The sequence below is a fragment of the Microtus pennsylvanicus genome, chromosome 11 (assembly GCF_037038515.1).
Source record: "Microtus pennsylvanicus isolate mMicPen1 chromosome 11, mMicPen1.hap1, whole genome shotgun sequence".
NCBI classification, from domain to species: domain Eukaryota; kingdom Metazoa; phylum Chordata; class Mammalia; order Rodentia; family Cricetidae; genus Microtus; species Microtus pennsylvanicus.
The window spans coordinates 40,457,830-40,481,311 of record NC_134589.1 but is presented as its reverse complement, the minus strand read 5'-3'; the positions used below and the strand labels follow the sequence as shown (position 1 = coordinate 40,481,311).

Genomic DNA, 23,482 nt, shown 5'->3' with positions numbered 1-23,482 from the left:
CAAAGCGTACTTGTTACTAGCTACCTTCTGCATATACTTAAAGAAATCACATAGTTTATACAAAAATATACAAATGAACCCTTGTTCGAGATATCCAAGGAGCTAGAAAAAGAGACAAACCTTCCTGTGCACAATCCCTCTTCTGTGGGTTCCAGTCCCCGTGACCTTCTCCACAATGTTCCCGTCTGCTGATGTGCAGGAGTAAGTAAAGTAAGTATAGATTTCTGTGTGGACACCGAACACAAATAGGAGCCCACTGGATGTATCGTCCTACAATTCACTTCTTTCTTTTACTAGTCTGTCTTGGAATTTTCCCCAGAGGATCCTCCAAATCTTCCTGCTTAACTGTGGCACAGGGTGGGGGTGAGGGGAGACTGGATATGTAGCCTCCTCCTTAATCATCTCATTGATGAATATGCCTGTGATTTCTTGCTCGTAGGAGCTACCACAGAAAACATCGACATTCATACTTCTTGGGGGGCATGTGTAAAGTTTCGTGTGGGCAGATTGTGAGACTGGAAACTGCTTTATTTGTGTGTGTGCTACAGCCTATGTCTAGCGGTCAGAGGACAGCTTGCAGGAGTCACTTCTCCCCTTCAGGAATCGAACTCAGGTTGTCAAGCTTGACAGCAAGCGCCTTCACCTGCTGAACCATCTTGATTGCCTTGGTATGCACTTCTTACCTTTAAACTTTTTTAAAAAAATATTTATTTACTTATTTTATGTGTATATATGTATAAGTATATGTATTGGCACCACATGCGTCCCTGGTGCCTGTGGAGGACAGAAGAGAGTGTGGGATCTCCTAGCCCTAGAATTACAGGCAGTTGTGAGCTACCCTAAGTGGGTGCTGGGAACCAAACTTGGGTCCTCTCCAAGAGCCATCTTCAGCCCCCATATTAATGAATCCTGTCAACTCTGCACTTGCCTCCCAACCCAAAGGCTCCCCCTCTGTCCATCACAGCTAGCTCATCTTGCCCCAGAGATACGCTTTTGGTGGGTTCCAGCCTTTCTTCTACTTGTCCTTGCTGGGATCCCCTTGGCCAACACTGTTTTCCTGAGTCCCTGAGACTTTTTTTTTTTTTTTTGATATTTTGAGGCAGGGTTTCTCTCTGTAGCCCTGGCTGATCTGGAACTTGCCCTGTAGACTAGGCTGGCCTTGAACTCAGAGATCCATCTGCCTCTGTCTCTTGAATGCTGGGATGTAGATTAAAGGCATGCGCCACCACCTCCTGGCTCCTGAGACCTATTTTAGCACTTGTAGCACATAATCTCAGGAGTGATATCTTTTGTTTCAGAAGATCTCCTCCCTGCCCACCCCTCCCCCCACCATGAGAGGCATAGCCGCAGGGCTCTGAACAGCCACTGAAGCGCTATTGCTTAGCTCCGTTGTTTATTCACTTACAGGTCCAGTATTGGGTTCTGGTCATATTGCTGTGGAAGCCTGGTCTTCAAAGAGCGTTCTCTCATTGGATGGGGCAAGACATGCACACAGCTTGTTTGATTAGATACATTTATATTGAGAGCCGGTTGGATGCTGTTGTGAGGGGGTGGCATTTCAGCAGGTAGGAGCCCGGAGGTACTCTGAGGGCACAACAATCTAGCAGAGAAACACTAAGATTTACCAGCTCACGGGGAATGATTACTGGGGCTGTCCGGCTTGGTTGTCACAACATAAACAAATCCAGGGACTTCTCCAACAAAAACAAAACAAAACTCAATAAGTGGTTTTCAAGCATGAAGGAGGAGGGGTGGGGACAGGAAAACATCTTTCAGGTTCCCTCTCCTCTGCCCTTGCCGAGGAAGTGTGAGAACCGGCATGGATGCCCCCATTCTTTCATTCTCTGTGGTAGGCATCTCTGAGAGATTTGCTAGTGATTAGTATTTCACCTTCCTGGTTGGCAAGGAAAGTCGAGACAGCTCTTGACCTATGTGTGGAAGTGTCCTATACAGATTTTCTTACCTCTTATTAAGAAAAACAAAAAACAAAAAACAAACAAACCTCAGAAACCAAACACTGTGCATTTGGGAGTTCAGATAGCAAGTTGGTCATGAATCAAAAGATAATACGGTACTGGCCGGCAGGACCCAACCAAGGAAGGTTCTGATTTATTAACTTGTCTCTAGAGTAAGATAAAGTGGGCGAATCAATAGACACTGAGCCTCCTCCCCTCTGCCTGTGGCCAAGGAGTGGAGAAATGAGCAGGAGAGCGGAGAGAGGGCATGACACTCAGGGTAACATACACTGAAAGATACAGGGGCGGGGCATTTTGTGGGAGGTGGGGTGAGTAGGGTGAGATGGTTCTGGAAAGGGGGGCAGGGCTGGAAGGGTCTGGGAGAAGATTCCTGGACTTCATCCTGTGGTTAGTGAGGGAGGGGAGGGTTGCACCATGTACTTTAGAACAATCATATCAATGCAAGGGGTGGATCGGATAGAGTCAGGATGGGATGGAGGCAGCTGTGTTTCTTATCCAAGTGAAATTGTGAAATGTTGAACTGAAATTGCACCTGGGATGGGGATAGTAATATCCAGCAGTTACTGGGCCTTTACTGTGTACTAAGAACTATTCTAGAGACGCTGTGTATATGAACTCTCTTGGTGAGGTAGAGGCCATCATTATCCCTCGTTTACAGAGGAGGACGGTAAGTTACAAGATTGTATATCTAGCAAATGGGGATTTGTCCTCAGGCCATTTACAGGGTTGTAGTATCTAGGGAGAAAAACAATTTGGGGGTGTAGATTTGGAAACATGGAAAGACATAGTTGGGGCTGTTGATTTGAGGCCATGGCACTCCGAGGATGTTGCCTATAACAATCTAAGGAGAGGGCCACGAGCCTTAAAGGGAGGTAGCTATGGGAATCCTACAGCAATATCCATGGCACTTCTTTGAAGAATGGCATCATTGGGTCTGGGGATCAGGAAAGACAGCTGGTCCAAGGGTGGCAGGGTAGGAATCACAGAAAAGGCTGAACTCACTTAGGGGCGCATCTAATATCATGGAGTGCCCAACATGTAGGGGTAAACAACACAGGCACTGTTTACAAAGAAGCCAGAGAGGCGGAAAGAAGACAAGGGTTGTTAGGAGTGTCACAGGGATGGTACAACCATCCAGCCACAGCCACATGAAAATCAAAATGGGGTTTGGGAGATGGCTTAAGCGTGACAACCTGAGTTCAGATTCCCAGTACCCACATGAAAGGCTGGACTTTATGGCCCATGCTTATAATCCTAGTACTGGGAGGCAAAGATAGGATCCTGTTGGCCCACTGTCCCATCAGCCTAGCCAATCAGCGAGCTCCAGGTTCAGTGAGAGACCCTGTCTCAAAAAATAAGGTGAGAACTGACAGAGGATGACGCCCAACATTGACCTCTGGCCTCTACATGTGAACACATACGAGTGCATTCATGTACACATGCATGTCACACACACACACAGACTCACACACACACACAGACACACACACACACACACACACACACACACACACACACACAGAAAGAGAGAGAGAAAGAGAGAGAGAGAGAGAGAGAGAGAGAGAGAGAGCCTGAGCAGTATCAGCATTAATGAAGATGGGGTTTAGTCTAAGATTTCATGGGTGACCTTGCTGAAGGATTCAGTGGGGCACTGGGCTTGAAAAGGAAGTGAAAGACTCTACCCAAACAAGCATGACGATCTCTTCAGGAAGAAGATAAGTGACAGAGACTGCAAGACTGAGGCAGGGGCACACACACAAACTGATTTTTATTTATAATAAATGAGCACATTTTATATGACTTTTTGGGAGGCTTCCAACACAGTTGGACATGGTACCTCGCTCATCGCAGTTAATCAACAATTCCTTTAAGAGGGCCTTCTCACCCCATCCCTCATTCCCTGCCATTAACTCCATCTTGAGAAAAACAAGCTCATATTGTGTAGAAAAAGTGTTGATAGGCTGGGGGGAATTCAGAGATATTTCTACTTTGGGGAATGTGTGGTAATAGTCATTAAGTCGCTAAGCAGCTAGACGCTTACTTGATTCTTTTCTTCAGCCTACTTGTGGGAAACAAGTTACCCTGAGGATGTGCAGGGAGTAGAGTAGCCACACACCAAGCCGTCTTTCCTTCTGGAACTTTCCTAGTGTTTCAGTGGGGCGGAACTGGATCCTGCCATGTTTACATGGCTCCAGCTTTGGCAGTTTGGAAGCCACTGAGGACATGTGCAATAAATTCTCTCTACTGCCTCGAAAAACAAAGGAAAAAACAACAACTGGGCAAGCCTCCATTTCTAATGGGGACGGTGAAGCAGATCCCGAGACCACGGGCTGGCTGTCAGCTTGACAAATGAGTCTTCTCTTTCGAAAGGCACTCAGGAAGTTGAATGCAGAGGCTCCACAAGAGCTGTCGCCACCAGAGGCAGGCACCTCCCACCCAGCAGCTGGGCCTTTTTAATCTGGAGGTGGAGGAGGATAATGTTTCTTGTGAACCTCAAGGGGCTTCCCTCCATATGTTGGAAACATAGCTAAACACCAAGGCAAAGAGGAAGGGCGAGAGGCTTCTGGTCGGGAAACCTTACTATCAGGCACACCAGAATTAGCCACGGCTTGAAGCCGTTGTGACGGAGTCTGCCTGTGATGCCAGGGCTGGACATGGCTTGAGAGCATGGTAGTTTCACACGGGTTTCTCAGTCACCAGGGTTCTATAGCTGTTTCCAGGATATAACCCCATTGCCTGTCTCTGGTGGTAGAGCCCCTGGGTTATTGCAGGAGCTCATAAGACAGCAGAGCTACCCAAGGAAGCATTTTTCAGGCAGGGACATACCTTGGTTTAATTGGGTTAAAGGCAAACACATATTTAGAAAAGCGATTTTTGCTTTGGTATTTAGCCCAAGAACATGTATTTTTTGTGATTACAATATAGATAAATACTAAAGCATGCGTGTAATTATGCAAGGGAGGATTTTTACTACATGAGAAGACTTTCCCAGTTCAGAGCGCTGGTTCCTCCCAGTCACAAGGGTCCCTACTCTGGAATCAATTGTCTTAGCATGGGTCATACCAATTTTCCAGGAATGGGCTTTCTGTTCCACTGTCCTGTGACCTCTGACCTACTTCAAGGTTCCCTTGCACTTTGGGTTGAGGTAAGAGCATCTCGGCTTGAGAACTCCATGGCTGCCATATTTCACTGATGCGCCACAGATGAGGCACTACCAAGAAAGAGGATCACTTCCCGTTGTCATGGAGAAGTCCAATTGATCCCCAAAACAAACACCCCATTTCAGAAGTGACAAAACGAGAACAATTCATTTTGAAAAGAGAGGAAAGACTGGCGCCATCTATGAGAGTCAATGTTTGAGCACCAGGGTCCCTTTTGGTAGAATGAAAATGTATAGCCAAGGGTCCCTTACCACGTTATACTTGGCTTGGGCAGGATTTTTCTCATTGCTAAAACCAGCACCCACCTGTAGCTTCTGGGAGAGCAGAAACTGGGTCTGTATTGTTTGGCACGTCGTCCCTCCCCCTGCTGCTCTCCCCCGCCCCCACCCAGTAGCTGCTCAACAAATATTTGCTGGACAAATAAATAAGACAAAGCCACATTATAGAAGACATGAAAAGCTGGAAAAAAGATGAATCATTCATAATTGCCCCACTGTGGGTATTTTGGCTTATTTCCTTCAAGTCTTATTTCCCGTGAATATGCTCTTTTCTGTACATGTAAACATAATGTATTATTAGATTTAGCTCTGGGATGTGCTTTGTATTTCTCTATTAATATGAATGAAATGATGAAGCGGAAATGCACTGAAAACTGTAAAATGTTTAACAAATATCTCGTTATTAGTTATAATAAGCAGAGAAATACGGAAATGAATGCGGCTGACTTGCCATCAATACTCGGCCGCACAAACAGTCCCGCTGCCCTTGGACGCTGCAAATCGGCTTCTCTGCATCCTGCTCACCACGGGGAGCCTCTCAGTCTCATCTTGGCAAGAGCAACACCGACTTAAGCTCTTAAAAATCATCTGCTCCAACTTCCCTAGCCAAGAGTTTTCTTCCATGTCACGGACGAAGGATGAGCAGGGAAGAACAACCATGTCTCTCAATCTACTGAACAGCGGCAGCTTCCACCAGTGCTCTCCTCTCCTACCTTCACCAGAGGAGAAAGAAGCTACGGTTCAAGTGCCAAGAAGCGCAGTACATTTGCTCTGTACTCAGAGCAAGGCAGACCCAAGAGGGCTGTCGCCACAGCCGTGGTAGGTGCATCCAGCAAACCACAAAGCGAGGCTTTGCTTTAGACAACAAGTCACAGTTATACTCTTCAGCATCCAAGATTTCCCCAGCATACCTATTGGTTCTACCCATGCTTGGTTCTTTGAAGCCGTGTGGGCTTGCTCCCCAGGAACAAATGCTGAGAACTCTCCCCACCCCCACTTTAGCCTCTTCACTGGCTCTCTCCATCTCGGCTTCTGGAGACCTGATCTAATACTGGCACAGTTTCCAACAGCTCATGGCAACTCTAGCCCCCCTCAAAAGGGTCACCCTGAAAAAAGGAAAGTGCTGTCGAAAGAATGAACCCTTCAATTTATATACACCAGAAGATGGATGGGGACTAGGCTCCCGGGCTCTTTGTGAGAGGAACCCCAGTTCTATCAGCACTGGGAGTATGCCCTGATGGGTTTCACACGGACCACGCCCAGTTTGGGTTTCTACAGTTTTCCACTTCTCTGATTCTGCGCAAGTCCTTTTCATTGTCCCTCTAACTCCCAATGGTCTCTGCATAAATCCAAGCTGAGGGCCACTCACCCTGGACTCCTGGCTCTACTGCAGTAGAACACGGCTGGTGGAAATGTGGTCTCCACTCTTAATTGGCCTTGCTTACTTCTGGCAGTGTCCAGGAGCCCATTGAGCCTAAGAGCTTAGGTTCCAGTATCTCTCAGTCAGTCTGTCTGTCTGTCTGTCTGTCTGTCTGTCTGTCTGTCTGCCTGCTTATACTGGGTAATTCAGAGTCTCACTCTTCTTGACTGTCACATCCTTAGCCCAAAATTTGGTCCAGCTGTCCATCTTGAGTCATTCTATGCCTTCAAGTATATGTTCTGTTCACACCACTTACCTCTGTCTCTGGGGTCTGTAGAGTCCAGAATAACCTCCCAGAATCCATGCCCTCATCCCCAAACTACCACCTCTGCCACCTGCACTGCAGCAAAGGCTGACCTCCGCCTTAACCAACTGACCAGGAGTGTGCACAGAATAGAGCGTGCATGAGATGGGCATCACTAATAAATACTTCCTTAGAGACCTAAAACATATAGCTAGTTTAAAGCTGGGTGTGGGGTGCACGCCTTTAATCCCAGCACTCGGGAGGCAGAGGCAGGTGAATCTCTGTTGAGTTCGAGACCAGCCTGGTCTACAGAGGGAGTTCCAGGGCAGCCAGGGCTGTTACACAGAGAAACCCTGTCTCGAAAATCCAAATACATATATATAATATATATATATATATATAATATTATTGATGGATCTAAAACAAGTTTTTAATTCAGAACATCACTTTATGATGTGTCTAAAGAGCTGTAGCCAGTACCAGGTGAAAGATGACAGAGTCAAACTCTAGTCACACGATGGGCTAACCTCATCTTTATGCTCTGTAACCACTTCCCCCTCAGCAGGAGCCTCCCACCACACATGACTCTTCCTCACCCAGTTAAACGTCTTGGTTGGCTTGGATGGGGACTCTCTTTTAGTTCCAGCAAAGCAGACAGCAAATATTGGGAAGTTGGAGAAAGAAACTGCGTTTGTCTCTGGCTGCTCTGCTTTGAGACGGCCTCCCTACTGAGCGTCTGAGACGATCTCCCTTCTGAGATGTAAAATCCACTTTAGACATGAATGGTACCAGCCCTCTCTCCCTGCCTTCCTGCAGACCCTGCTGGCTGGGTGGGACTCTGCCCAAGGCTTCATCAAAGGGTGGGCGGGAAACTCCAGGAAGAGGCTTTGCTCTTCTTAAGCAGGGAGAGCTAGAGACTGCTTCATCCCTTTCCTTTTTTAGGCTGCTTTGAATTTCATTAATACAAATGCTAAGACTATCAAATCTGGTGTAGCGGTTTGTTTTAGCATTCACTGGCAATGAGTAACTAAATAACAAAAGGAGTGGTAGAATGTTCTGGGGGAACAAAGAATACTCAAGCTTTCGGTGAGACAAAAAAGAAAGTTACATTTCACTTCTTGCACAGGTGATTTTAGGAGTCAATAGAAGGTTCTGGAGAACTGCATTTACTTAGTATTTTCTCACTTCTCCTCATGCTTCTGAGGTAGCTGGACTAAACTGAGGACCCATGATCTGGGGAGCACGGGGAACTTACCCTCTGCTCTTGTGTGGCCACGAAGGTCTGGAACCCCGGAGCCACCCCAAAGCCCAGCTCTTGGATGAAAGGCGGCTCAGACTGACTGTGGATCTGAACCTTCACTCCTGCTTCAAACGTTGTCTCCTCTGAAAGAACAAATGTGGACAGAGCCGCAGGTCAGGGACGGCAGGTGCTCACGAGGTCCTGGGGCTGAACAGCTCTCGGGGACACCAAAGGTATTGAGTAGTAGAAATAATGACCCCACATCTGCAGCACTGAACCCTGAGCCTGTGACTTTCATAGAGATGGGGCAGTGAAGGATCTTGAGATAGAGAGTAACCTGCATTGTGCCAATGGGTTCAGCGCCATCATAGGGGGTCCTTGGGACAGGGAGCAGGGACCAGAGTTAAAGAAAGAGAGCAAAGAGGCCAAGCTTCTGGCTTTGAAAAGGGAGAAGGAGTCACCAGCTAAGAGATGGATGCAGTTTCTAGAAGCTGGAAAGAGTCGGAGCACGGACTTCCCCACAGAGCCTTCAAAAGAAACTCAGCAGAACCTTGCAGACAGCCTTGGTTGTAAAAGCTATGAAAGATCATTTAAGAATTGTGACTTTAGAACGTGTGTGTGTATTATATGTGCATGAGTAGCTCACTTGTGTGGGAGCCTGTGGAGGTCAGAGAATGAAATCAGGATGTCTTCATTAGTTGCTCTCCCTATCATCATCATCACCATCACCACCATTATCCTTCTCCTCCTCCATTGTTACTTTGAAACAGTATCTCTCCCTGAACCTGCTGCTCAGTATTTCTGCTAGGCAGGAGAGTCCCTGAGAGCCACCTGTCTCTAAGCCACTCTAACCCACAAGTGCTGGGGTAACAGGTGCATACCACCATACCCAGCTCTTCCACACGGGTTCTGGGTAATTGAACTCATGACTCCATAGTGGCCTAAGTACTTTACCTACTGAGTCATCTCCCTAGCCTAGGACTTTAGACCTTTTCACTTTTGTCTGTCTGTCTGTCTGTCTGTCTGTCTGTCTGTCTGCCTGTCTATCTCTTTGAGACGAGGTCTCACTCTGTAGCTTTGGCTGTATTGTAACTCATTATACAGATCAGACTGATCTCAAACTCAGCCTCCCAAGGGCTGGGATTTTATAAAGGCATGAGCCACTATGCCTGTCTGGAATTTCTTAAAACGACTTATTTTTTATTAAGTTGTGCGTGGTATGTGCACATGAGTGCAGGTGCTTACGGAAGCCAGAGCAGCTGGAGCTGAGGAGATTGTGAACCATGGGCTGTGGTTGCTGGCGCTCTTCCTCTGGAAGAGCAGTGTGTGCTTTTAACCAACGAGCCAACTCTCCAGCCTGTGTGACCTTAGAATTAGGAAAAAAAAATGTGTTGTTTTCTGTTACAGTCAGAATGTGAATCTAATTCAAGTCAATTAGGCTACCTCCCTATCTCAGCCACCATATTTGTAAAATGCGATTAGAAGATGAGTAACATTCCCTCCTAAGCTGCCATCCAGCCTCCTGGAGACAGCCTCTGAAGCTCTTATATTTTATTTACTAAATTTTTTTCCCTGGGCCATGAGCTGAAGATGAGAATGTCAGGCAGAGGAAAACAGTGTATAGAATCAGAAACAGAAACACAGGGCTTGCTTGAACACCTGCCTCCTCTGAGCTTCACGAGATAGACAGCCATAGCAGAGGCCGCCCTGACAGCCCGGACTGGAGAAATGGCCCTTGGCAGTCAAAAGGGACAGGAGAGGCAGAGCTTGGCTTCTTAGTAAGTTGTGCTCACTGTTGGTGGAGCACAGCAGGCTCCAGGGGGATTGCATCAGCTTACAGATGAGGCTCGGAAGTACAAACCTGTACGGCTCCCCCTTTGCCTATGAGGAAGGAGCCTGGCTCTGCAGCCCTGCTCTCCCGCCCCCACTTCCAGCCTTGCTCTGGGAATAGCCCATGTGATCACGCCTTCCAAGGCTGCCTGGATTGTCTGTTGCTGGTTCCCGGTAGCACATAGACACACAAATCCCTTGCCTCAAGTGTCCTTCTGCGTTGTCCACCTGATGCCTACCGTATTTGCCTTGAAGAACTCATCCCTCAGCCCCACCCAGAACGACCCCTTCTCTTGTAGCTCTTGTATCCACATGCCAGAGCTCTGCGAGACTCTGTGACTGTTCCCTAGCTGCCCGTCTCCTTCCTCGGGCCGCAGCATCTTTAAGTCCAGAGCTGAGCTTTGTCTGTGGGCCTCAGGCCTCTTCACCAGGACATCCAGACACCTACTGAATGAACGAGCGGGTGCTCTGGAACTGAAGCGCAGCCACTTACTAACAGGCAAGGCCAGTCTGGATTCCAAATGAAATGTTTCCAAAGAAAAGAGTGGGGAGAAGGTGGGTACATGCCAAAATGAGGGGAACTGGAGTAGAAGGTGAGTATGAGGGAGGGAGGAAGGATATGTCAGTGCTGGGTCCATGGTTTAGGGAAGGTCTGGGGCGCACCAAAGCTGCCAGAGAAGAAGAGGGCTGGGGGCAGTCACCGGGATATTAAGACTGTAGAAAGTGTGCCAGTTACTGACTGAGGCAGGCTTGGCCTGGTCTGCGGTTTGGAGATAGGTAGTACTTTCATAATTTAGACACGGCATCCAGTGGCTGATATGAGGCTTCATGAAAAGGGGTGTGGCTTTGCCAGGGTATGGCTTCAGATGGGGCTTCATACACTGGGACAGAATCATAGGCAAGCTATATATACACCCCTCTAGTGGTCAACTGTTCTGTGGTTTCTTCACCCAGATTGCCCTACCTGTGATTGTTTGAATGAGAATGGGCTTCACAGGCTCATATGTTTCAACACTGGTCTCCAGTTAGTTAAATTGCTTGGGAAGGATTATGAGGTGTGGCCTTATTGGAGGGGGTGTATTACTGGGTGTGGATGTGAGGTTCCAAACACCCATGCCCATTCCCAGTTAACTCTCTGCCTCCTGCTTGTGGATCCGGATGAAAGCTCCTAGCTACCATGCCTGCTTCCTGCTGCCATGCTTCCTGCCACGATGATCAAGGACTCACCCTCTGAAAGTGTAAGCCCTAATAAACTCTCCTATAAGTTGATCACAGTGTCTCTTCACAGTAATATAAAGTAACTAAGACACTATCCAAACACCCACGTACACAGGTTCCTGTTCACCTATGGTTCTGTATCACTACCTCCTATAGATGGTGGAGAATGTGCTTACTTGTGGTGAGAGACTTATTATCCCTCCCAGACCCTAGCCTCACCCATGGCTGGTAGATTCTTAAGGAAGGGTTTTAGGTCAGGGAGGAACACTGAGTGAGAGTAGGGTGCCCAGTGGTTCAGTTCCAGAGCTATGTTCTCTAAATTCTGCCCAAGAAAGGGAATGAGTAGCCCAAGCACAGGCTAAAGCAGTTGAGAATCGTGGGACTCTGAAGTTACGAGGATGCACAGGAGTGCTTTCAGGGAGCCCTGGGAAGGAACCGGTAAGCTGCCGGCACTTGTTTCTAGCTAGTGGAAGCTGCTATACAACTGGGCTTAGGAAGCCTTCTAGCCAGTAAAGATGGGCTCAGCATGGTGGCCTCCAAGAAGAAAGGAAGCTTTTCTGTGGGGAATGCCATGAGTAATGGATAAAACAATCAGCCCACGGAACCTGGCCAGTGAGGACCACACGGGAATAATCAGACTGGGCTGGGGTTTTGCAAGAGACCTTGGTTTATTCTAGAAGCTGTATAATAGTAGATGTAGGCACAGGTAAACCTAAAGCAAGCTCATTTTATTTTACATTAACAGCAATTGGATGGATGAGAGGAGCAGATGATGGATCTCTCTCTCTCTCTCTCTCTCTCTCTCTCTCTCTGTGTGTGTGTGTGTGTGTGTGTGTGTTCATTGCGTTCATGTTGTATGTACATGTTTGTATGGATGTGTGCAGGTATATCTGCACTATGGTCACTGGTATCATTCTTAATTGCTCTCCAACTTATTTTTTAAAAAGCTTTATTCTTAACCTTGTCTCTCTCCTGTGTGTGTCACTGTGTGTGTCTGTGCATGGGTATATGCACTCATGGATCCTAGAGGAGCTGCAGTTATAGGCTGTAGTGAGCTGCTCAACACGGGTGCTAGGAACTGAATTCAAATTTAGGCCCTCTGTAAGATCAGTGCACTCTCTTAGCAATGAGTCGTCTCTCTAGACCCTCCAACTTAATTTTTAAAGATAGAATCTCTCACGGAACTGGAGCTCACTGACTTGACAAAACTGGCAGGCCAAAACCCTTTATGGTTCCACTTGTCGCCGCTCTGTCAGCTCCGGCCTTACTGGTGTGTTTTGCTCTGCCCAGCTTCTATGTGGGAGCTGGAGATCCAAACTCAGGTTGGCGAGGTTGTCTCACAGGCCCTTTCTCCACCACTCCCAGTTTCTGCTCTTCTGGACTAGTGCTGTGCAAGAGGAAATTTCTGCACGGAAGGCGCTGCGCCATGCTCTGTAACCCTGAAGTGTGGCTCCAATGATTGAGAAACTGGGCCTTTTATTTTAACTAAAGGGAACAAATTGGCCGAGCCACTATGTAGCTGGTGACTTACTGGAGAACACGGTGGTGGAACATCCAACCACAAGCCTTCTCAGGGTTACAGGCATGATGGTGACTCCACAGTCACTATCCTGCCTTCTTGAATAGCTTTTCCTGTGTGTCCCTTGTCCACAGAGGTTCTGGGCTACTCCGGTGCCGATCTGAACAGCAAACGCGGGTGGATTTATGGGCAGACCAAGCTGTAGTTCTCGGTTATCCAGTTCCACATTCCCCAAGTCTCATTTCCATGTCTCTAGAGAGAGCTTGCTTCTATTCCTCCCTAGAGCTGCCCTTTATTTTCCTCTGGATTGTTCTCCAGGTTACTTCTGAATGGCAGGCCACTCCAGCCCCTGCTCCTCTGGCTCCCCATCTCCATCAGTTCCTGAATATGGCAGGCACTTTACTGAGAGCTGAGAAACCAAATACAGTTTATTAGGACCAAACATAACCTCAGATCCCCTACCTTTGAGGTTCTAGAATACTTGTTGAAATCACCCAGAGATCTCATAGTCTATCATATTCTCCCCCCCCCCCACCTCCCTTTCTCTTTGATACATAGGAACCAGCACTAGAAATTCTGACTCAGGCATTATGGGAAGAACCAGGACCCTTCATTTCCAGGAATTCTTTACATATTATCGGAGCCACATTTGGAGAAACAGTGCTAGAGTCCAGAGAAAGGATGACGTGCCCAAGGTCACACAGCAAGGCAAGGGCATAGCCAGGGCTTAAAGTCAAGTCTCTTGATTTTTTATTTTTTCATTTTTTTGGTCTTTTCCAAGACAGGGTTTTTCTACATAGCCCCAAAGACTGTTTTTTAACCTGGCATTCTTTGTGTGGTTCATTCAGTGTGAGCAGGTGCCCTGCAGTTCTGAGGGTCTGAATGCAGAACCATGAACAGGCATATATACTTCATGGTCAGTTCCCCAGTTCCGCCACCACACGGCTGACACACAGCAGAGCTTCATAAATACTGAATGAACAAATGAGTGAGGGCCTAAACCCCCACACATACCCGCTGTTCCCTGCCCTGGGACCTGTCTCTGCCCTGAAACCTGTCCCTGCCCTGGGACCTGTCCCTGCCCTGGGACCTGTTCCTGCCCTGGGACCTGTCCCTGCCCTGGGACCTGCTGCATCCACCCAGGTTCTGGAGGAACAGGGAAACACCAGTGCCTGGGACCCACAGGTCTCACCTGCTGAGATGGCAGGGGGACAGCCTGCACAACAGCCACAATGAAAACTGTATCTGGGACAACCCGCATAGAACAAAAAGCTAATGTGGGCTCCTTGTTGGAAAACAGTGTAAAAAATGCTAGAGGGCCTGCCAACATTTACTTATGGGAATAAATTCCAAATGAAAAAAAATCAAGAATTCATAGGTGGTAGTGACAGCATCACACTGGGCTGGTGGCCCCTGTGAACAGGGATCCAGTGTGACTGTCCCGATAGCCCTGCTGCGGTTCACATCACTCTCACCACCAAATGCTACAACACAGCCTCCTTCAAAGGCGCAGGCCCCGGTGCTGTGAAGGATTTGTTTACACGTCCTTGAACACCAGGACTCAAAGCCTGAGTGATGCAGAGTGTGAGAGAGCTGCGAGCAAGGGAAAGCTCCCCCCGCCCCCCCCCCCCCCCCCGCCCCAGCCTTAGAAGCCCGTGCTAATTGGGATGGAGCCGAACCCCAGATAGCTTAACATGAATGACGGTGCTGAATCACGAGGAGCGTCGCTCAGCAGAGTTCAGCCTGCGGAAGCCAGGCTCTGCCAGCCTTCTCTGGGAGCGTGGCCTGGCACGCACAAGGTGAGATTTACCTGGGGAGGTGTTTTCTGTGCGAGCAGAATGGATTTGGGAGCTCCGCGGGAGAAGGCAGGAGTGACGGGAAGAATGCATAATGGGGCAGGGAAAGTACAGGGCAATAAAAGAAGCTTAAATCTTTAATCTTTGCAAATTACAGGAAACACGCGGAGGAAATAAGCACGGGAGAGAAGGAGGAAGAAAAGTGGCTCTGAAAGCAGAGGGAATTTTCTAGGCTCAAGTGAGGGATGTATTGCTACAAAGCGATCTTGTTTTGGACAAAACTAACTTTATTACAGTGACTATGTGGGGGGGGCAGCTTCAAGGGCAGCTTGAGACAGGGGGATTGCACTCTAGAGGGGATGTCTCCCAGTGCAGGATAGCAGCTGCTCTCTCACCCCGGTGCCACGCCTCCCTGCTGCTCTCTGCTCCTGGGAGGTTAATGGGGGCTTTGGGAATTTACAGTGGGGTCTCTCTTGCCCTCTGGCATCTGGTTGAGGAGGTAGTCAGGGAATGAAGGATCAGTAGAACACTGGTGCGAGAGAGGAATCTCAGGCTGAGGTGTTTGTCCCTGTGCTGGCCAGTCTTTAGGGCAACTTGACACAAGCAAGGGTCATCTGGGACGAAACAGGGTTTCTCTGTAGCTTGGAGCCTGTCCTGGAACTAGTTCTTGTAGATCAGACTGGCCTCGAACTCACAGAGATCCACCTGCCTCTGTCTCCCAAGTTCTGGGATTAAAGGCGTGCGCCACCACCGTCAGGAAGAAGGAATCTTAGGTGAGAAAAAGCTTCAGTAGGATTGACCTATAGGCAGGTGGGGCATTTTCTTGATTGATGATTGATGCGGAAAGACCCCCCTCCCTATGGGCAGTGCCACACCTGGGAGGCCTGAGTGCCATAAGAAAGTAGGTCAAGAAAGCCATGAGGAGCAAGCCAGTAAGCAGCACCCCTTATTGGCCTCCACATCCGTTCCTACCTCCACGTTCCTGCCCTACTGGAGTTCCTGCCCTGCATCTCTCAGTGATGGACTGTGATGTGGAACTAGGCTGAAATAAATCCTTTCCTTTCCAAGCTGCTTTGGGCCATGGTGTTTCATCACAGCAATAGAAACCCTAAGACAGCCCCTATATGCTGGGTCATTGTGGTCAGCTGCTTGTCACTCTAGAGGACCACAGCTCAGACCGGGGTGAGGGTGGGGGTGGGGGTCCTGGGAGTTTGGGAGTGCCCTCACTCTGCTCGTAGTTTGCTTCTCTTTTTCTGAGATAAAACTCTCTGACCAAAACCAACTAAGGGAGGACAGGACTTGTTTGGCTTACAGTGACAGCCCATCCTTGAAGGAAGCCAAGGAAGGAACTCAAGGCAGGAGTCTGATGCAGAAACACAGTGGGCTGCACCCTCTTACATCAACTGTTAGTCAAATCAATGCCCCAAAGACACGCCCACAGACCAATCTAGTGTGAGCAATTACTCAAATGAGGCTGCTTCTTCTCACTTTAGTTTGTGTCAGATTGGCCCATGTTCTCTCTGACTTTTGAGAGCAGCTCTCTCCCCTCTTCCCTAGTGAACAATGCCTCCCCCTCCCTGTTCTTAGTCCCAGACCTTGAAGGAGCCCTGTTGCTTTTCTATGTTTTGCCTGCTCTTTTGTAAACAGCCCTGGATCAATCTCTCCTCTTACTATCCAGTTGAGGGTACCCCTGAGTTCTGCCTGAGTTTCGATTGGTAGAGGCCCCAAGGAATCTTTCATTTAATCCCTGAGAGACAGTGGAGTTCCCACTAGACCACTGTTCCTAGAAGAGCTGCCATTTTGTTTGCGTGTCCTTAAGGATGGAGATCTCACCCTCTTCAGGGGCAGGCCAGCTTCTACAGCTTACCCCAGCTTATCCCTGAGTTGTGTGAACTCTTCCAGTCTGTAGATTGTATCACCAGGCCTAGATCTACTCCCCCCACCTTCGTCTACACTCCCCTTCAAGGCTCACCCCTAAGATGGTGTACCCCTTTCCCAAATGAGTGAGCCAGGTGTTTTGAGCAGGCTGAAGCACATGGCTCTCCTACCTGGAGGGAGAGAAGGACAGAGAACCTGGGATGGTTGGTGAGCTGCTTGGAGGTCCGGGGCTAGGCAGGGTGAAATCAAATCCATCTCTCAGGCTCTCACAGGTTATTCACTTTCTGGGGTCTCACTCCCCCCCCCCGTCCCCCATCTGTAAATGACTATGGATGCCATGAGTTTTTTTTCCGGGGGGAGGGGTTGTGATGCTTAAAAGGCAGTGTCAAGGTCAGGAAGAACTCAGCCATTTGCCATGCCACTAACATCACACTACCGGGTCATTGTTTCTGGCTTGTGTTTTATCTTGTGCTGTCTTCCAGTCCTCTTTGCTTGGGCTAGCTAGCCCTTCCTCAGCTCCACTTGATTAGCCTCTGTCCGTCTTACTGTCACGCCCTCCTCCAAGCTGTCCCTCCACCACTCAGTGCCCAGTATCTAGGACTTTTCATCTTGATCCTTAGTTGTCTTGTTAATTATCTGACCATTAAGATTGAGTGATGACCCTTCCTGGACCCCAATACCGCCTGTGGGCATTTTCGTTTGTTAAAGAGCAGGGGTCTAGCAGCAAAGCAGGCAGAGTCTCTGTCTTTCTGGAGCTATGTTCTGGGGAGGGGTAGCAGCAAACAGGAACACTCATGATGTCATGCTTGTGTGTCTGGCATGTGCTAGGAGGAGCAGTGGGGGAGGGGCAAAGTATGTCTTTCTTGGATGGGATTTTGGGGAGGCCTTAGGCTCTGGTATTTGTACTCTAAACCCAGGTAAAAGGAGTGGAGAAGTGTGAGATGACCTAGGGAAAGCCTTCTAGACAGAGAACGCAGCAAGTGTAAGTGTCCAGGACACAGGGTGTGCTCAGCCCAGCTCAAGAACAGCAAGGAAGTAAGAAAGGCATAGGTGTGACTAGAGGTTAGTTGGTCATCTCATTCTGCAAGGTCAGTGTCCCCATTGTTATTTTTGTTGTTGTTTTGCTTGTTTTTTGTTGTTGTTTTTTTTTTTTTTTTGATTTTCAAGACAGGGTTTCTCTGTAGCTTTTGGTGCCTGTCCTCGAACTAGCTCTTGTAGACCAGGCTGGCCTCGAACTCACAGAGATCCCCCTGCCTCTGCCTCCCGAGTGCTGAGATTAAAGGTGTGAACCACCAACTTTCGGCAATCAGTGTCCCCATTGTATAGATGGTAGGCAGAGGCTCAGTGAGATAACATGACCTAGTTACACAGAGCCAATCTAGAATCAAGCTTTGACCTCCCTGTTCTCTGCCTTCCTGTGTGTGGCTTTACTTAGACACTTGGTGCCTTTTGGTATCCCTGGCCATGTTCTGCACTGGGTTGGGGTCCACTGAGGTTTTGTAGGCCAGGATCCTGAGCCTCCTGAGTTTGCAGCCTTCTCTGGGACTCATAAACCACAACACTGGCACAAGAACAGTAAGCATGGGGGTTTCACAGCCTAACTGGGTTTTTCCAGCCAATCTGTGGCGGCTGCCCATATCTCCACTGCACTGTATTTTATTCATCGTTTATGTTATGAAGAAACCGAAACCTAGGGAAAATCATGAACAGGTCCAGAGCCTAGGATATGTGGATGCAGAGGACTCTAGTGCAACCAGAGCTCTAGAACCTTCAACAATTCAACAAACTTGGCATTTTTCAGGTGAGAAGACTGAGGTTCACAGAGGAGGGAGTGGCCAGTGTAGCCTGGTAGGTGACAGCCAGGCAGCCCCAGCATCCAAATGTCTTAGTCCTCACTTCCCTCTGTCATTTATTAACTGGTCACATGACTCACTGGCTGCCCAATAACATGCCCATAGTCTCTAAGCTAGTCAGGGATGCAAGGGAGAATATGTTAACCTATGGTGGGCTCAGCAGCTCCTCCTCGTTCATCTCTAGGTCCTGGGGAAGCTCAGTGGGAGTTGAACAGTGACCATGGTGGGGACAAGAGTCCCGGCACTGGTACTCAAGGGACCAGGTAGAAAGGGACTGTTGGACGCTCTTTGAGTTCCACCCAGAAACATTTTTTGGTCCCTGTGCCTGTGCGGGCACTTGAGAAATCAGAGGGCCCCAAGATCTGGCAAGGGAAGCAGGTGGGCTCATCAGCGGAAATGTGGGCACTGGAACCAATGAGCTAACTGATTTCCAGCCATGTGGTCCCAGAGAGGTTGCATTCTCTCTTCAGAGTCTTACACCTTTTTGTTTGTTTGTTAAAATGATGTGGGGGCTGATCTTCTGGGTTAGTTTTAGCTTTAACTTGCTGTGAGCTAGGAACTGTGGTGGTCCACAGACTCAAATAGTTGAATGCTTAGTCACCAGAGAGTGGAGCTGTTTGAAAGAATTAGAAGGATTAGGAGGTGTGGCCTGGTTGAAGGAGGTAGAGACTAGTTGGAAGAAGTGTGTCACTGTGGGTTGGCTTTGAGGTTTTAAAAGCCCACACTAGGCCCAGGTTCTCTCTGACTGGGCCTGTGGACGAGGATGTAAAGCTCTCAGCTACTGCTCCAGCGCCATGTGCACCACCAGGCGCCTCACTATGATGATAACGGACTAAACCTCTGAAATCATAAGCAAGCCCCCAGTTCAGTGGTTTCTTTTCTAAGAGCTGCCGTGGTCATGGTGTCTCCTCACAGCAATAGGACAGTGACTAAGACAAGGGAGATGTGTGAATCTCTTAACCTCACTGCATCTCATTTGAAAAACCAGATTTAAAAAACAGACGCGACCGTTCAGAGCTCACATCAAATCAGATGGGCTGATTGTTTCCAATCAGGAAACCATGAACTGCTGTCTATCTAAAACTGGAGTGTGCGTGTCTTGTCCTTCCTCTTTGCTCCTCCCTTGTAGACAGACCCAGGAAGGCAGTAGCCCTGAGGAAGACAATCCAATATGAGGTGGGCATGAACAAGCTCCTTTGCTTTCACGTGACAGTTCGAGGTTACCCGAGCTTTTGGTAGAAGAAAATAAAAATCAACTCTGGGTCCCCTTTCAGGATGGCTTCAGTTGTCTGTCCTGGGCCAGCGCAACACATGAAACACAGTGTTCTAATGACTGGTGCCCTGGGAGGTGCTATTGAATGGCTACTAGACTTTGGGGAAAGTGGCAATCCCTGCTGAGGAGTCTTGGAACACACTAATATTTTAAAGACCCTAGGACAAAAATGTGATACTTTGTTGAACTGTTACTCAAAGAAATCTTAAATATATTTCTATCTTCTCTCTCTCCCCCTTTCTTTTCTTTCTTCCTTTTCCTTTCTTCCTCTGTGTGACTCTCTCTCTCTCTCTCTCTCTCTCTCTCTCTCTCTCTCTCTCTGTGTGTGTGTGTGTGTGTTCTTGCACGCATGTGCATGTGTGTACATGTGTATGCAGGTGCCCAGGGAGACCAGAAGGCGCTGGTGTTACAGGCAGTTGTGAGCAGCCTGATGTAGGTGCGCAAAACCAAACTCAGGTCCTCTGCAAGAGCTCTTAACTGAGAGCCATCTCTCCAGCCTTATACATTTTTTTCATTTTAAAGTGGAAAGGAACGAGGTAGACCCAGTCAGATATAGATTCCAATCCTGGATTCAATACTACTTAGCTAGGGCACTATGGAAGAGACTTGCTTCTTGGCAGCTGTTAGATATGTCAACCAGTGAAAGGGTTAGAAATTCCTGTGTGTGTGGATCAGAGGATCAATAGCACCTCCTATAATGCAGGGCCAGGTGTCCATGCTGGGAAAAGAGATAGGAATGTGAAATTTTGGCCCGGCACCAAGAAGTGTGACTACACAGATTCTGCTAAACAGAATCTTGGCAAAGCAGGGATCAGTGAAGGCGCCAGGTATGGAGCTCAGCCCAGCTTCATTACAAAAAGATGTACCCCAAGGATTTTTTTAAAAAAATTACGTCTTTCCCTAGTGCATTTGGGCTCAGAGAAGATAAATTGCTTGATAAGAAGGCTGATCACTGGGTTGGACGATGAGCATGTGGGAGATGGCACCTTTGAAAAGCCACTGGGGAGGCTCATGTCTCTGAAATTAGAGAGGCAGTTAGTGAATGAATATGATTCTATTCATGGAAATGTGGACAGCAGAAGTCAGGTTTGATGAGGCTCCTGAGTGGATCTTGTATCATACCGACCGGTAAGTGTACCAAATTCAAGATTCATCCTAAGTGAGAGAGAATTCATAGCAACCGTGTTTGACTATTTTCTCAATCAGGGAATACAAAAGCATGCAGATTTTCACGTGTGGTGATCTAAGAGAAAGGCTTTGCTATTCTCCAGCCTCTGTGGTGGGAAACAGTGGTCTAGGCCTGAGCTTCCTACAACTGAATGTCTGTGAGTCCCCCAGGGACCGTGGTGCAGTGAGGATTCGGGGCGTGTCCTGAGATTCTGCATGCCTAACAAGCTCTTAGCTGAGCCCAGGCTTCTGGATGAGGACTGACTTCCAGACCCACATCAGTAATTATCTTATTAATTATTGTCATGTGTGTGTGTGTGCGCGCGCACGCGCGCTCGTACGCCATTGTCTACGAAGGCCAGAAGAGGGTGTTGCATCACCCGGGAGTTATAGATGGTTGTGAACAGCCCAACATGGGTGCCAGCAACGGAACTTGGTTCCTCTGAAAGAACTGCAGTGCTCTTAAGTGAGCCGCACTTCCAGACCCCACATCTACATTTTAGTAAAGCACACCAGGCCAGATACCAGATGGTTTGGCCTCTACCCAGAAGTCAGCCTAGCATGCTCCGGGCTGATCTTGGCTTTCTTCTCTCTGTACTCGAGATTTCAGCAACCCATAACCACACAGTCACCTCTAACTCCCACGTATTGCCTCGTAAATGGGGAAGCCAAGGTCATTTCTTCTCTGCAGCTCCCCTGAGATACTCTTTCCCTCCCTTCTGGGACTGACGCCTCCTCACGTGTTCTCTATTTTTATTCCAGTGGTTATAGCACCCAATGGCGCTCATTCATGTTCCCTGACCGCAATGTGAAGACTTGGCCACTCCTTAGACACTGGATAGAAAAGGTATAAAATGAAAAGATTTTGAACTATGCCAGACCTATATATGGACACCCCAGAAAGTCTTTAGATTGTATACTCTTGAAAACCTAGCCTGGATCTTCGCCTGGATCCCCAAGATGCCTAACCACACAGTGGGTGCTGAGTGAAGATTTCCTAAAGAGGAGTCATGATTACCAAGGGTGGGTCTGTTTCATCAGCTCCCTGCGTATTCTCTTTGGACTGCTGACTGGCTGGGACCTGTAACAAGATCATATGTGCTTTCTGCATCACACTTAGTAAGTCTCCAGCCAGATAAAAATCAGGTTGTTTCATAGATGCCGGCCTCCAGCAGCACATCTAATTAATAGCATCACTCCTCCCGAGTCTTCGGGCACCTGTGGAGATGCCCACCCAGCACAAAGCCCTTCTCTGAGAGTGAGCGGGGCATCTCAGCTGGTGGCTGCATGTCACTGTGCTCTGGACTCTTCAGAATTCAGGCCAGAGCCGCAGCCTCTTATTCTTGGGAAGTCCTTAGGACCTGGCACCACGGCAAGAGTTTTTACTGGGAGCAGATATGCTGACGAAACCATGGCAACCATCAGTCTCATTCTTGCTGTGTCCCATTTGTAATGGGGGGTAGGAAATGTATTCTCCCTGATGGCTGCTCAGGCCTTCCAGCTATGGTAAAAATTTATGGTTATTTTTAATTTAACTTTTATATTTATCAAAGCAGTCTATGTACATAATTTTAAAAGCTAAATGGTGCTGCAAGGCACTGAATGAAAAACATCAGTTTCCTGATCCATCTCTGAATCCTCCAGCCCGTCCCCCCCCCAACCAAGTCTCTTTCCTCTGAAGCATCAACTTTAAGCTCACTGCTTGAGCTGTCTTTCCTATGTTCATGTTTACCTTTCACAGGTAACAACGGCTTGTCAGTTATGTCTTAGTGGTACAACTTCGACATGTTTTCTCCTGAGCTCTTACCATGGAAAATGAATATGTGGGCTTCTTCCATGGGATGCTATGATGTACACTTCCTTTCTGGTAACCCTCTGAATACAAGGATAGACTTTGAATCAATTAGTGTTTAGTTTTTACATACTTATGACTATATGAATATTGTCCACAGTCCAGTCTTGTAACATAGAAAGGCACGTGCTTGTGTGTTCTTGTGTGTATGGGTACAAGTGTGTGGATGACGGCATGCGTGTTAAGGTTGGAGGATAACATCAGGGGTGTTTCTTAGGCATCCTCTACCTTCTGTTTGAGACAAACCCTCTCAGTGGCCTGGAACTTCATCAAATAGGTCACGCTAGCTGGCCAGTGAGCTTCAAGGAACCACCTACCCCCATCTTCCATCTTGCTATTGCTGGGGCTATAGCCACAAACCATGTCAGCTTTTTATTTGGGTTCTCAGGATTTGAACACAGGCCCTCATGCTTTTGAAGGAAGTGCTTTACCGACTGAGCCCTCTCTCCAACCCCATCAAGGGTTGTGATGTCAGTTTTTCTAATTTTCCCCTGCCTTTGGTTTCATTTGGCTCGTCATTCTGCTTTCTCATTTGTCCCATTTTCTCTCCTGGAGCCCTGGCCTGGGAGCAGAACTCTGAAATGCCTTTCAGGACTGGCCAGATCCACAAAAGTGGTCCCTCCTGGAGCCCACAGCTGCCTGCTCTGCTTTGGACTCTCTGCCTCCTCCTCACACCTCCCCTTTTCTCCATTCACATCTGGAACTCTCCTTATGCCAGGTTCTCTGTTTCCAGACTCCCACGGGAACCTTCTTTTGTCTTTATTCTCTCATCTTGCA

General features: G+C 48.1%; 1 protein-coding gene across 2 annotated transcripts in view; it reads right to left on the bottom strand.

Annotated features, from left to right (window-relative positions):
- The window catches only part of Asic2 (acid sensing ion channel subunit 2), a 1,067,336-nt gene that overhangs the window by 61,981 nt on the left and 981,873 nt on the right, over positions 1-23,482 (bottom strand). For both annotated transcript variants that reach the window (XM_075991396.1, XM_075991395.1), the window contains exon 3: positions 8,335-8,462. In XM_075991396.1, coding sequence (XP_075847511.1) covers positions 8,335-8,462 — 128 coding nt within the window. The remainder of the gene's footprint in view (positions 1-8,334; positions 8,463-23,482) is intronic.